This window comes from Plectrocnemia conspersa, unplaced genomic scaffold, assembly GCF_051122295.1.
Source record: "Plectrocnemia conspersa isolate PC_06_02 unplaced genomic scaffold, ASM5112229v1 ptg000011l, whole genome shotgun sequence".
NCBI classification, from domain to species: Eukaryota; Metazoa; Arthropoda; class Insecta; order Trichoptera; family Polycentropodidae; genus Plectrocnemia; species Plectrocnemia conspersa.
This window is the reverse complement of record NW_028277175.1, coordinates 23,024,468-23,041,129: the sequence shown is the minus strand read 5'-3', so window position 1 is coordinate 23,041,129 and position 16,662 is coordinate 23,024,468. Positions and strand designations below refer to the sequence as shown.

General features: G+C 30.7%; 1 protein-coding gene across 4 annotated transcripts in view; it reads right to left on the bottom strand.

The window, feature by feature from the left end:
* The window catches only part of LOC148230013 (uncharacterized), a 36,400-nt gene extending 19,970 nt beyond the window's left edge, over nt 1-16,430 (bottom strand). For all 4 annotated transcript variants that reach the window (XR_015811362.1, XM_088197346.1, XM_088197344.1 and 1 more), the window contains exons 1-5: nt 16,307-16,430; nt 16,041-16,168; nt 15,843-15,974; nt 15,698-15,777; nt 15,517-15,629 (exon numbers count right to left, since the gene is read on the bottom strand). Coding sequence is in view for 3 of the 4 variants with exons in the window: in XM_088197346.1 (XP_088053472.1) it covers nt 15,517-15,629; nt 15,698-15,777; nt 15,843-15,974; nt 16,041-16,156 (441 nt within the window). In the remaining variant the exon portion in view is untranslated. The remainder of the gene's footprint in view (nt 1-15,516; nt 15,630-15,697; nt 15,778-15,842; nt 15,975-16,040; nt 16,169-16,306) is intronic.
* Nucleotides 16,431-16,662: the final 232 nt, after the last annotated feature.

Sequence of the window (16,662 nt, the reverse complement as noted above, 5' to 3'; positions counted from 1 at the left end):
GTTGTTATTCTCTTCCAAAAACTGTAACTGATCAACTATAGTTAGTAAACTATATTCCAAAATATTTCACGTCTAAGTACGAGTTAAGGATTCACTTTTTTCCGTGGTTGTTGTTGTTCTTTATACAGCTTTTTCTTGATAAGTTGCCTTGTAAGGTGACTAGACGTCATCCTGGACAACATTTACAAAATTACTTGAGCTCCCGTAGCAATTTCTCAGCCGCAAAAATTTTCAGAGATGGATTTTAAATAAAAAAATCCGTGATGGCCATTTTATTTTAGGTGTACTCCTTTGATAGTTTCAAAATCTGGTCACCTTATATTTGGACTATAGAATTAGTATAATTCTTCTCTATTTATTTGTTTTTTCAGTCCTATTTAGTTGTGTCGAGAGTAAGCCCAAATTTTGGCACTATTATTTATTCAAAGCATAATCAAAAGCAAGGTCTCATAAAGCTATTCTCAAATTACTTCAAATTAATATATATCAGTTCGTCAAGTATAAAAACTCATTTTCAGAACGATATGAGACCTCTACTGAGGTACCGCAAGGATTCAACTTGGGTCCGTTGCTGTTTCTATTGTTCATTAATGATATAAAAACAGCAATAAATCGTTCAATTTTTTTATTATATGCAGATTACTTGAAAGTTTTCAAGAGAGTGCAGTCGATTTCGGATTCCCTCGACCTGCGGGAGGATCTTGATTCTTTATGGAAGTGGGCTTGCTATAAAGGATTGCCGGATTGAACGGATTTTAAAAGTCTTCAATGCCGGCGGAATATTCATCAAGTTGTAAAGTTTTAATTTTAATGAATCAACCCTAAAGATAAATCGGTATTTAAACAAAACCAATCGCCAAACACTGGGCATTTACGAGATCCTCATGGAAGTCGTTAACATACAAATTAAGCATTCATTTCATTCAATAATAATTCATATTCATTCAAGAATAAATCAATAGCATTGTCATTATAAGGACAAAGTATGATGTTCTCATTTATTCACGTATATGGGTTGTGAAGTCAGATATTATACTCGATGATTGACAATACGGCCAAATTGGTTGAAATAAACCCATTCACCATCCGTTAAAGTTACTAGCAGAAATCAAGAGAAAAAATTTCGCAAGAGCATGGGTTTAAGAGGCACCAATAACGCGAATACTCTACTTCTTATCATTGACTCTCCTGCATTCGACACTTGATTTATATATTGTAATACATACATCAATTGTGTATGTATTCCAATATATAATGTCAGTTAAAACACGTGCCAGATAATGTCAGTTGAAACACGTTCATTTTACTCAATTGTCAAGATAATTGACAAAGAAGAAACTATACTGTTCCATTAACAAAAAAAGTCGAGGATATCCTTAAATTTGTGCATTTTTTTAAAAGGTGGGAAACTAAAGTTGTATCAACCTTTACCTTGAGTTCTTAAATTCATTGAAACTAAGTGGATTACCAAAGCACTATTTTATTGCTTAATAATTTGTACGCGGGTGGCGATTGTCGTGTTATTAATACGAAAATCATAAAAATAACTAATAGGAAACATATTGAACAATCGATCAAATCAACAGTTCGATACAGAATCAGCTATAAATTCGACAAAACGACCTTTTTGGGATAGAAAAGTTTATTTTAAATTTATTTGCTTTAAAATTGTTGCTATAGATCAGGGTTTCCCAAACTTTTTCAGCGACGGAACACTTGGCAAATCCGAAAACTTTGGCGGAACACTTAGCTTATTTTTTAGGTTCAGTAATTCATAATAGTATAAATAAAAATTAAAAATGTTAAAAAAGAAATATCATTTATTCAATAAACATAAAAAATAAAATAGATAAAACTCTTAATGACTGATGATTTTGGGTTCTTTATTAAAAATTTTTTATATCAGGCATAATATTGAATAGTTGTATTCTCAGTTTTTGGATTATTTTCTTCTTCGATGATAGATGTATCAGTAGAAGTATTTGGCCTTTCTTTCGTCAAATTTCCTGTTTTCAACCAAAGATCCATGGGTAGTTTTTGAATAATATGTAAATTATGTAATATTTTTTTTGTCAAAATGGAGAAAAATCTGTATTATAGGCAACCAGATTAAATTAATGTATAAGAAAATCGATTAATTTTTATGCACATTTTATTTAAATCATTTATATTTCCAAAAGTATACACCCTATCCTATTTTAACGCAACAAATTACAATAGTTTCAAGCTTTTTTATCAGATTTATGAACAATTTTTATGTATTAGCAAGACTAACAATTTTTTTAAATATACACCAAATTTTTGTGAAATATCTATTAAGGCTCCGCGGAACACCTATTTTGCATCCGCGGAACACCAGTGTTCCGCGGAACATAGTTTGGGAAACCATGCTATAGATAGTGTGAAGGTTTTTCTTGAAACTCGTGCATTAAATCACCGTAACCACGACAATAATAAGGATGAAAGTGATAAAAGAGTAACTGAACGAACCACATAATAGCCCTCGTTACGTCCTGAGATAAAAGGGTAGCAAATAAATAACGTTTTAATTACCTTCTGATGCATAGAAAAAATATTTCATCGCGGAAACAAAAAGCACCGTTAATCACATTGACCCGTTGCACAATTCACCCTCCAAATATGTCCATCAAAGATTTTCATCTCCTGCATTCGGAGTGTTAACAATTTAGATTCACTACTGTGCAATGAAATATTATTTATATAAATAATATTTCTCGAAATAAAATCCTTGGTAGAAGGCTAGAAGAACTGGACATCTATGCGTTTTCAAAGAAAACGCATAGATGTACATTTAAGTGTATATCTATAAGTACACGAAGAAACAAGAGAAAGTAGAGACCCGAGGTCAATAGTGTTACTTTCGCGTTACTTGCAATCTTGGTTCTTTATTACATTTTGCACTTCGGTTCTACATATTAAAACATATATCTTTTTTTGGTTCAGTTTAGCATATTTTTGCCCTCCATATAAATTATTTAAACACCATGTTCTCAATAAAGCCGTCTACCCTCTTCATTAACTCGTCCGGGTCAACGAGACGTTTATTGGGACGCTAATCTCATCTCTCAATTGTATGATAATGTATTCAGATCAAAGCATACCCGACGCTTGCTATCATATTCGGACACTTTGAACGCATTGCGACAAATATAATCCATATGTATTGGAGCGTTAACTCAATTTTTAATCATATTCCATGTTTAATTAACCGTGACCTCAGAATATGTACCAACTATCTTTGTAAATAAAATATGTATATACAAAGTGTGCTGAAGTAAGAAAATCACATTTTCGTTGGGTCAGATACTTTTAGACCTACATATATGCAGTGCATATATGTATATTAATTATTCAAATTGTGTGCTACGTCGATATTCGCAAACGTATATTTTGTCATATTCGCGCAATCAAAATGGTTAATCTTGATTGATTCGTTCCTCTTTTTCGGCAATGTCGTAAAACATATTTTATCGGAAACACATGAAAAATGAAATTTCCTCAGTAAGGTTATAAATATGAGATGGATGTTAATGTTGTGTGGCGTACGGGAAATTGAAAAGCTTCCGAGCTAAAATTGGAGATGGGAGATGGCAAATTTAATTTAGAAACATCGCAAAAGGCGTACGGGGTGGTACGGTTTTTAAACAACTCCTACACCTACACACAGTATAAAAACGATCTCTCTCTGGTTTGATTGAAGTGATTCGATTTAAGCGCAACTTTGATCGATCCGAAGGCGAGTTCTCGGTTTACTTTATCTTACAACTTATTATTAGATAACCTTGTTACTTGTGTAGGTAAGAATAAAAAGAAATCGAATATTTTCCCGACAAGCAATTTACTCCTCGACCCTTGAGTACTATCTCGAAAATGAAGGAAGACCTTTAAGTAACTATCCAATTCCAGTGGCTATAATAATATAGCGATAGGTCTTTATTTGGCTTCAATTCCATTTAATTACTTAAAATAAATTAATCACATCAAAGTTTAAAGCTCAAGATACGCAAAGTATACTAAATTTCACACATCAGCGCTAAAACGTATGCTAGGTAATTAACTCCATTATCTATATCCTAGTCTGAACATTTTCAATAGTGTACTTTTAATCAACACTTGCGAACAAGCTTCAATATGAAGCAAAGCTATTGTTTTAATATTATCTCTACCTGGTATTGAAAATGGTTCAATGAAATTCATCACAATGCAAGCTATAACTTTTCAGACGAGTCTTTCAATATCGTACATATTTATAAATATAAATGAATTTCAATTTATTTAATTGTTAATAAATATTAGAGATAATAATTCATATCAATTATTAAGAAAAACTCAATACAAATGGATTTTGATATATTTATAGTATGTATAAATAAACGCATGTAGTTGCATTTTATAATAGTATGTATATGTAATATATACAGAATTTTAATACGGGTCAAAATAATTATCAAGGTGTTTTAAGGCCAACATTGTCATATGTCAACACAACATGTCAAGCGTGCTCTCCGCTCTGTCGTTATTCCCGCTTCGTCTTCCTACATACTTTCGCTTCCTACATACAATTAAATAGATTCATTGAATGTTCAATGTTTTGATCAATGATCGCTTCTGATGCGAGCGAGACATTTTATAAGATATTTCTAAAATAAATAATCTATTGCCCATTTATAATTATACATGTTATAATATTTATATATACTCATGATCATCATATATTTTTATTCTGACCGTATATTTTTATTCTAACCATTTGCTATTTGTTCTGACTCTAAATAATATAACTACTATGTCCAGGCTGACCCAAATTCTGATCCAAAGTTGATTTCAATTCTGATTATTAGATTTGTTGTCATAGTATATTACAGCGACAATTAAAAATAAATGTAGCATACTGTGTGAGTTTGGTAGCAAATATTAAAAATATTTAGGAGGTACAACATTTAAACGGATTTAGTGACTAAATTTAATAGAGAAACGCTAACACAAATATGTTTTTTGTTGACTATATATGTTCTTGTGAGGCAAAAAATAACAATAAAAACAATATCTGAAGAATTTTCTAGGTAAAAATTAGTTATTAACACAATGAAATCAATTCCTCTAGTAAAAGAGTCACGAATTTTAAAATTCGCATTATGTGTAAAAACATATTTTAGTTATAATACTTATGCTGATAACGAAAAGGATTTTTTCGTCGGCGCAATAAACAAACATATAGGCGTATCAGAGTGGATGTCCAATATCAGTATTAAGTATATAAATGTATTAGACAAAAAGAATCAGATGATTGAGAACTGGAAGGGACTGAACTCCCCCTCCTCATTCCTCAAGAATATTTAAACCATAACACCACCGTATTACCCTTCTGTCAGGATGTACCATTTGAAATAACTAGAGTTTTGGCGTATTTTGAGCTACGTTTCCAGATTCTGCAAAATTCTCATATTTTTTCAAGCAAATAATAATGTGATTTAAGTATTCTTTCAGCACAGAATCTCCGAAGAACCGTTTTAAATACGATATGCTTGAATAGTGTAAACAGCGATAACGATAGCGCAAATTATTATCTTTTAATTATATAGGATACATTTAGATAATGCAACGCTAATATTTTGTAATAATACTGAAAGTTTACTCTTAAAAAAATAACATTAATAGTTAAATACAGAATTTATGAATATTGAATGAAGTTTTAAGCCGTTACACAAGGTATTGGAATCGGCTGTTTTACGAGCGATACATAAAACTTTTACTAATATGTTTAAGTGGCCATTAGCGTTTGAATTACAAATGACGCATAATTGAGTCAGCGGCTACTAACGATAGTTTTCAATTGACCAATATTATTTATCGTTTTTTTATGCAAACATTATTTTTCATAATGAAACAAATATATGTATATACAAGTATTATATTAGTGGAGTATATTTTTGTTATGATTAGCTGTACAAAATTTTGTGAATACTACTATAGCAGAAAAAATGCAGACAAAGCACAGGAGTTGAGTTTTTACTTTTCAGCAGATACTCAAATGTTGAATATCATTCGTACCAAAAGAATGACTCTCGTTATTTGAATACGCGAACTACGCGAGTTTGAGTGCCCACTCAAGAAAAGTTGAAGAATCTTTTATAAAGCTCGCTATTATATGAAATTATAAAAATAAGGTTGCCAGACTAACACAAAACAAATTCGAATAAATACCTATACAATTATATAATAAATCGCGTGATTACTTTAAGTGGTATATTGGCTGAGAAACAAATCGATTTTTACGAGCGTCATTTTCTTTGTTATAAATCAATGAATGCTGTTAATTTTACTGCAATTAGAAAATAGTGTTTCCCCATTATAAAAACATTAACATTTTAAGAACTGCCATTTAAAATAATGACTAAATTGATGACTGTAGTATGTGAAAAACGTGTTATTTTTTGCTTCTTTTTAGCTATTGACCAAAATAACCCTCGAATGACTTTTAAACCGTATTAATTACCAGTCATTTACAAATGAACCCCCTAAGGCAAAACGTGTTAAAATAATGCTATCCACTAGTTTCGTGTGCATTGCTTGAAAGCACGAGCGTTTATCCATTACTAGGTTTCGTTGTAGATAGGGAGAGATAAGAAAATACGTACAACGCTATATCCAATTCTTATGTATCTAATTATATATGGACACAAAACGAATTACAATAATAAGTTTTTTAATTAAATAATTTGTTCAAATCCCTTTATCTGAAAATCTGCACATAAAGGTGAAAGTACATAAAATAACACATGAATCTGTTTTTTTTTTCATATTCATCAGTGACGTAAAATAACATATTCAACTCAAATTATGATGTGTTAAATTCAACAACGGTTTTTAAGCGGATCGCTAGAAAGGAATTTTGAAAATAACAGACTAGCGATATGAAGTTCAAATTTCCTTTCCGGTGCAATTTACGTTTTAAATTATTTTCGGTGCCACTCGTGAAATTTTCCAAATGTATATTATGGATGCGGTTCTCGGATTACTTAAGGTTAAAATGAACATAGTATGTGCATTATTACAAAAAAAATCCGTTATTGCGCATGAACTATCTTTAATGAAACTTGGCAGTAAGTTTTATTAAGATCTGAAAACATTTTGGTATAAATCTAATTAGTGATTCACGTAAATTTAAGATTTTTAAAAATCACTAAAACATATGTTTTTGTTAAGCTCGATATAAACTATATAGCAAAGCTATATAATGTATTTATAATAAAAACGTTCAACTGAAGGACGGGCTATATCCGAAATAGTTTTCTAAGAAAATAATAACAATTCTTAAAAAAGCACATCTTGCGCAAATAATGGAAACTCAAAAATACAAATACATATGTATATATAAGGATGGTATTTCGTATAATTATACTACGAATACCGTCAAGAGATTTTCCGATTACTTTAGATTTGTATATTATTTTTTAAATGATCACAATGTTATCCAATTGTCTCAGTATTAATTTACAAATTAGTTTACAATGAATACTATCAGGTTGTTCCATAAGTTTGCGTTTTTAAATTGAGTTAAAAATTAATATTTTTACTAAATTATATATTCTTCATCTTTTTCTACAACTATTCTCTACATGTTAATCAGTTTTTTTTTGTATCTGATTCGAAATATAATGTATTTTTGGAAGCAATGTTGTATTTAAATCCGTTTTTGAAAACATTTTTTCCACCTAAAAAAGGGGCAAGGATACAAACAGATGATCTAAAAGCTCATTACCGAGCGTTCCCACTGCAAATACGCAGATACGATTTTATTGATTTTGACGTGAATTTTTGACTTCTGAGAAGGGAATATACTTCGACTAATACTCTAATTTCCTTAGTAAATTGGTAAGGCTAGCTATCATATTTTTAACAATAGTGTAATCTCCAAGTGCAGACAAACTATAGAACAATATGCGAAATTCGACGTCTGTTTGTACTTCTTTTTCTGTTTATATCCCCCCGAGAGATGAATTGGCTTAGTTTGTACTTTGAACTTCTAGAGCTATAACTTTAAAACATTCATTAGGTCAAGTTAGATTTGGTTTGTATTTATCTACTGGTGAAAATGTATTTGGAATCACTAGTGAAAATATAACTTCACCAAAAAGTACACATTCATGGTAACATTTATACATTGCATGTAAATAAATAATGATAAATATGTCAATGAATATATTACAATGAATGGGAAGTTGAAATTATATAATTTGACTAGCACCTGCTGGTGTAAAAATATATTCTGATATGATTTCAATGAAATGCCATATTTTAAAAAATATTTGCGGGATAGATTTGAGACTTTCTTAGAGGGAACATCATTATTTAATATTTTTATTTCGTTAAGATTCATAGTATTTAATTAAATGAAATGCATTTTTCTGGCGAAATTCAAGGGGGGCAAACGCCACCACCTGCTCTCCCCAAATAATGTTCCTGTATCTCATCCTCCTGTACATCCACCCTGTAAAATGTTTAATAAAAAGTTCTAAGCAATCGTTACGAGATCGAAACAAAGATCCTATCGTTTTCATGAAAGAATCAAGACAAAAAGCACGTTAAGTTTGATCAAATGGCAAGGGTATTTTTACCGGTTCTTTCGATTTTAACCGCCTAGTCCGCTACAAATCAGGTCGTATGGTCAATAAAAAGTATTACTATGTTTGCGTGAGGCAAGATTTGAGAGTAACAACTATTGGATTTTGCATCACGATAACGCATCGGCTCAGACTTCATTACTAATCCGTGAATTTTTAAGCAAAAACGACAGTTACGGTGCCGTACCACCGTATTCACCTAATATAGTTTTCAGCTACTTTTTAAACAAATATTGCATTGTAAGGACGTTTTGTGAACATTGAGAAGATAAATAGTTTTGCGAAATATACCTCATTGAAACTTCTTTGGAGGAGTCAATATCAATATTGAAGTATAAAATCACTTTTGCATATCGAAGTACTGTATATTTATGTATAAATTTATTGATACTATAATATATTATAGCTATAAGATGTTTTTATAAATAATAAATAAATACATTTTGTTACATAGCGTGAATCCAGCTTTAAATAATATTAAATTAATTAAAATAATGTAATGCTTTTTTACCTCATTGATATGTGTTATCAGATTATTTAAATATTGCTTGGACCAAAATTCACAAAAAATATGTTGCCAGTTTACAAAAATAAAAAAAAATCGATTTCGCGATCTTTGTGCCAAACTTGAAATTGAATTTTTACTTATAGCAGGTAATCGGTGAATTTAGGCCAAACTAATGGCGGCCGATGCATTTTTTTGCCTGACATCTGACGTCTATCAAAAAGCGCCCGGGGCGTAACCGTTTCGCGCGCCGCCGCTTCTCCGATTGTAAATATTATGCACAGCTGTCTACCGCCGAAGCCCGAAACGGAAACTATCTCGAATTGACACGAACACGTCCGAATCGATTGTGGTTCATCCCCCGGTTTCAAGGTCGACCCTACACCCCCGCGAACCGCTCCGCTCGCTTTTCGCGTTTCGCGCACTTTCTCGTAACGTCGCGATACATATGACGACCGTCAAACGTGACGGGGAGACGTGATTGACACATTTTAATTCATCACTGACGTCGTAAACGCGGAAAAAGTTCGCAGAGACGAACCAAAAAGCTCACAGAACGCGCGTCAGCGCGCGACTGACGCAGCGCGAAGGCGAAGGGTTGAAGCGCGGGGGGGGACCTAAAGAGCCGACAGCGAACGATCGCAGACGAGAGCTACCGAGCGAGAGCGAAGAGACGGTATGACATACTAACTGTCTCGCTCTACGAAGACTTCCGGAAAATTAATGAAAAGGCTCGTCGCCGATATTCTCGCCATGGAAATGGAGATTTTCAACGAGACGGGAAATGCTTTTGTCACGATTCTATATATGAATATATGTATGTATGTGTATGAATATGAAATAAATACGTGTGTGTATTTATAATATTTATTTACGTCTTTTTTAATTTTTATATAGATAGCAAGGAACGAGCCAAAATAATTGCATACAACACTAGAGATAACCAAAAATCGTATTATTTGTCCTTTGATGCATGTGCAGAAAAAACGGCGTTTTAGCGACTGGCTAAAAATAAATATTAAGGACAGTGAATCGGTGATGTATTTCATTTTCAGCGCAATTAATGTTAAAACGAGATCTATTGTAAACCACACAAATAGCAAAAGGAGCGGTAAGTAAGATATCGTATCTCCGAGCAGGTAGCAAGTACATATAAATTTCACTGTTGCCGGATTTCTGCAATCCAAAACGTATTGTACATACGTATGTACATTATCAGATAAGAACATATGTTACAGTTAAACCACAAATCATCGATGATTGGCAGTCGCGGATTTACTTCGTTAGGGGCCGGAGGCTTACAAATATCTAGGAGCCCCTATATATACACACAAAATATTCCCCCTCCATTACACATAAAATATTTATTAATTGGAACGGATATTTTTATATTGTATTTTTGTTTTATATGCACGCACTTTTGTAACCTGTTTTTCATTTACATACGTCTTAACTGATTTTAAGAAGAACAGATTTGATTGTTTTATAGTTAAAGCGCAAGGTAGAAACTGTATTTGCTCTTGCTGACCATCTAGTATCACTCAGTCATTTTTTTTGTGAATCGATGTGTGAATGAAGAAAAATAAACATAAATGCCAGCGTAAGTGTAGACTGATTAAAATCAACGGTTTTAAACGGTTTAGAAATATTTCGTCACCGAATGAAGACGGAAGTCGTGCACTCGCATGCATTCTTAGAAATACGCATGCACATAAAGAAATGCGTATAAACGTATATTTTACTAATATTTGACCAATTATTCGAATATTCATATAGTTGAAAATCGGACGAACAATTCGAGTAATCCAATATTTTATTAAGAGTGGAGGTGTAGCTAGACACTAATGTGATTGGCTCTTAATTCTCCTTCCCTTCCATTCGCCAAGCTTCCTTGAAAGACCGATATAAGAAATGTGACACTTGTTCACATCACCATTCAATCATGAATCACTCTCAAGACTCGCTAATTCGAGTGAGCTAACAGAAGAGGAGCCAAACGCAAGATTCAGTCGATCTACGACTCTTCTATATTCGACACCGCCGCTTGATTTTTCTGTACACATCTCAGTAAATTACATATTATATTTTGTACAATAAACTGTTCTTTAAATAAAACGATAGTTTTTGAAAGATATTTTGTTATGTAATTATTTCATGAAGCTCGATTAGAGTGTTGTGGTAATTTAAGCGAAGACCTTCTAAATTTGTGTACACTTTCTATTGGCAGCGATTAATTACTACCGCATTTTTCAATACAATTAGACATGATGAAATTATGAGGAAAAATACCAGCTCATCTAATGAATAGGCAACGAAAAAGTTTAGCAGAATAATTATTTATATCGTTTTTTAGTAACTACACTGATTATTAAATCAAGCAAGGAAGTAAAAGACAACGCTAATAAAAATGACTTAGATTATTCGGTAAATTATATTGTGAAGTTATATTTTTGAAGAAATACAATTTTTAAAATTTAAAAATTACGCAAGCAATTGTCGTTAATAAATTATATGTTGATTTTGACAAGCTATTTTTATTGAAAATATTATTGTCGGTTTTTCCGTTCGCACAAAAGAGTCTGCATTAATATAATCAGGGCTAGATTTACATATAGGCTTATAGATGTAATGTAAAACAAAATTACTAATTTACGCTGCGAGAGAAAATGCACCTTGATAAGAAAGTATGAATTTGTGAAAATATATATTTAATCCTTGACATTTACTTCAAAAAAAGAATAAGTGAACTGTGCAGTTGAAAATGGCATTCAAATTATATTTGCCAAGAACAGAGGGGAATAGAAACTACAATGAGCTAGCGATATGACGCTAAAATTTCCTTTCCATAGCAATAATGGCTTTTCAAACGTATTTATAATTGTTGATCTGACATGATTGAAATAAATAAGTAATGCGTATTTTTAGGAACGCTAAAGAAGCGCTAGAACAATTGTATACTATAATAACGGATATTCTAATAGCGCCAAATTACTTACTTCAGGTAAGCGGATAGAGGAAGCCATCGCGGGAAAATCACTCCCGACTTAAAAATAGACTATTACGTCCCTGAGTTCGTACCAGTGGAATTGATGTCAGATCGATACAGGCGAACTAAGACCGAAACCACAGTACTGAGAAAACCAGCCTTTCCACTTCGATCGCAAGATTTGGTTCAGCCATGTCATTACCTTAATACTACAGATGTTATCTTGAGATTAAAAACGATACAAAGCCACAACATAAATGTATCTATGTATATGGCAACAAATTAGATGGTCAGGATTTAAATTAACTTTATGTCAGAAAAAAATTAAATCTCTGTCAAAATTTTATTAACAGTCAGGTCATAATTACATTCATGGTCAGAATAAATATCAAATGGTCAGAATAAAATTATGGGACGATCAGAATTGAAATAATGAATGGTCATAATTATATTATTCAGGGTCAGAATAAATATCAAATGGTGAGAATAAAAATAGCCTATCTATATCTACATAACAATTTTTTTCACATTTATATTTATTACAAGATCATATCATTACATAATAAATTTACCTGAAATTTATTTATATTGAATTTTTTTATGGAAATTCCAAATACCATGACATTTAAAAAATATATATACGGCCTTAGGTATATAATCGCTAGGTAGCTATAAGATTATATCACTAGATCATATTTACATAAAAATTATTGAGATATTTTATTATATTTGCAGACACACCGAATTTGGTTTGTTAACATACACAATTAGCAACATTATTGCAAAACGTACTATTACAGAGTGCCAATCAAATTGGAATGGCCATTGTTTGACTATAAAATAAATTGGATATTATATTTACAAATAATGTAAAGCCACCGGCGAAATTAATTACAGAAGTTCTTCAAACATTTAATATAGTATATATGTATGTACATATATATATTTATTATAAAACAAGAATTTATAATTCACTGATTTTTTATATGCGAACTTAGAATTACAAGTTCAAACATATCATTCGACTAGTACGATTATGGATTTACACGGCAATAAAAAAACACATTTTTAACCCTTTCAATGCGAAGTAATTTCGTATCACTTAAAAAATATTTAAAACTACAAAGCTTTATGTGATATGTTGGATGTTAATACTATTTTATTCATACACAAAATGCAGATGCTTTAAAACAACCAATCAGAATTAAATAAATGGTATTTAAATTAGAAAATAGCAGCGAGGAAGCGGATTATTAAATTACAATTTTATAAAGGTAGAAATATTAAGCAGTTGTACAACAAATATTTTAAAGTATTAGTTGTGAAATGATGGTCTAACTTAATTTCTCACGTACGCCCAACACGAAATTCGCAAAAAGCTGTTGACAGTGAATATATTTTTTTTTAAATTAAAAAAATTGCAAATGTTTTAAATTTTACGAATAAATTAAGCTAATCAATGACACGAGAAATACCGTATTGCAAAAATGTTTTACGTCCATAAGATGAATTAAATAAATAACGAGGAACTAAAATAAATAAAAATAAATTTACTGATTGTAGAAGTACTATTGAAAGATTTAAATGGTTGGATATTCAAAAAAATATTGAAGATAAATGTTTTAGTATTTATATATAAAATTAAAAATAATATGTTACCAGAGTATTTTAATAAATAAATAGATTTTAAACTAGAAATAGAGATGGTTTAAGGATAGATAGGTATAAGAAAACGAGTATGGCCAGGGAATATTGTACTAAGGTGTGAAATTGTATAATAATATTCTTAGGACAATCCGCAAAAATAAAAATGTAGTGGGTTTCTTTAATGGAAAAAGAAACCTTTGTGCAACAAGAAATAAATTAGAATAATAAAGTTTTTCTTATAATCTGTTTTATATGTACAATATATTTGTATAGTGTATAAACAATTAACTTTACTAACTAAATAAATTATTTAAAAAAATAACAAACACAATATGTTTGGTGACTATTATTATTTACTTTAAATTTAATCCTGATTTTAAGCCTAAAATATGAATTCTTATTAGTTTATTATTCTGAAAATTCTTACTTTGTGTTTAACACAAGGTTTACGGGTATAAAAATGTCATTAACAATAGGTATACAGTGACCAGATTTTCAAAAATAAAAATAGTGTTTATATATTTGCGTTGTACAAATATAAAAAGTCGTAAAAATACCCAGAAAAAATATAATTCAAATCAGAATACAAATCAGAAACCCGTCAATTTAAAGGGTGCCGTAAATCTAGTGTAAAATATAAAATCAAATCACGTATATTACCATTTATTTGCAGTTTCATATTGTCTTATTGATTAATTCGAAAAGTCAATGTATCAGATTTCAGAGACAAAAGGATTGAACAAAAACTAAATAATCATTTATAAAAACATCACAAAAGCAATAAATGTATTTGTCAAAAAAATACATTGAAACTGCTGCCGCGAAAAAATAATATTTTTGACTTGTTCACGCATACAACCTTTTCACGCATATCAAGAATAAATAATATGTCATGTAATGTTACACAATCCATATGCATAACATTTCAAACAATTAAGCTAGGATTAAAATAGTGGCCTTCATAAGAATAAAAACGAATCAAAGCGAGAAAGATAACAGTAATAGAATAGAATAACCTCTAGCATTTTTTAAATAATTGGTTTTCTAACTATCATCTGCTTAATCTTACTTGAAACAAATTTAGAATAATGACAGTCAGAGGAAAAATAATCTTAAATAATTTAATCTAAAATTTCTGTCTTACATAAATTGGTATATAAACGTATGTATATCACATATAAAAATAAAAATAATGTATTGTTTCTGAAAATGACTTGGCACATGCTATAATAAATTTAACGCGCTCAATAAATATTTTTCTCAGAAGTAAAACACTTTTAAATAACTATATATTTTATAAATAGATTCATTTAATCATCTTTTTAGAACAGAACAGATGTATCGTTTTTGTGACAGATGATTAAATTATCTATTTTAGTTACTGCAAATTTTAATTGTTACGTACCAACCATGAGTAAAATTAAATAAAGTTTCAAAATTATTATTTATTTCAATGGAATGAATCTAGCGTTGTTAAAATATGAAATAGTAAAAAAATATAGTATGTATATAAGATAAATGTCAATCCTATTTAGGAATGTAATATTTATTCAAATAATTTGAATAGCAAATATATTATTTTTTAATTTGAACTCCTGTTGTGTGCAATTTGTAGGCTTTAAAATAAAATTAACTTGTTATTAAATAAAGCAAAGTAGGCAGAGTTTATACGGCTTGTATGACCGCAACACTACTAAATTGTGTGTTATAAATAATACATTTTTGACACATACCGTACTAGCCAAATCGGCCATGGCATCTGGAGCTGCAGAAGTCGTAAGTGCTGTATGAGGTTCGGGACTTAAATCTCTCGCTCCGGAATCCCACTCCCATAACTCCTGTTTACCTGTACAAGTATCAGTAATTTGATAAGACAGCAATAAATAAATAAAAATCGAGTAAAAAAATATTTACTTGAAGTGGGTGGAATATCTTGCGAAGAACTTTCGCCACTGTGGCCCACGTCTGATGCTTTTAATGCGTCAATTTCTCGTCTAAGACAATAAAAATAAATCTATAAAATACATTAGTAGCTCTAATACATGTGTAATAGTATAACCTTAAAGCTTTGCGGCGATTTAGAAAATCTTTATAAGACACTTTTCCGGTTCCGTCTGCGCCTAGCTCGATCAGTAACTCTTGAACGCACTGGCCAAGCTCGAGCTCTTGACATACCATTTCCAAATCAGAACTACAACAATGAAGATTGTGCATTAAAAACATTATGTATCTTATTATCTTATGAATAAATATTTACCTATCTATATATCCATCGCCGTTGTAATCACAAGCTAAAAATAGTTTCCTAACTCTATCCTCGTCGGCTATGGAACTCGTCTCGCTCAAAGAGTCGTCAAACGGAGTCACCGACATTATAAATCTAATCTGAAATGTAAAATTATAAGTTTATATTTTTAGTTATCCGGTCGATTTAATATAATCGTTGGCGCAGGGAATTGATGCAAACTTGACTCAATGGATTACTTTTATAAATTACAGTTTGATTATAACGACTAGACTCACCGTTATAAATGCCCCAGTATAAAAGTATAAAAAGATTTATTGACCAATGTGCCCTTTGTTTACATCCGTCATCTTGACAGCTCGGCCGCCATTTCGAAATGTTTCGTTCGCTTGGCCTAAATGTGATATTTTTTGACTAGCTCAACAATATTAATTCTAATTTTATGATTATATATTATGATGAAATTAAAAAAAAGTATTTAGCAGTCATATATAACTGTAATATTTTTTACATTATTAATTATTAGTTTTTTAAAATTAATTATTATAATTTTTAGACTTAGTGGAAGATGCAAAATGATTTACACATACGAATAGGCATTTTATAATACTTTTGGGATTAGCCTCAGTCTGAA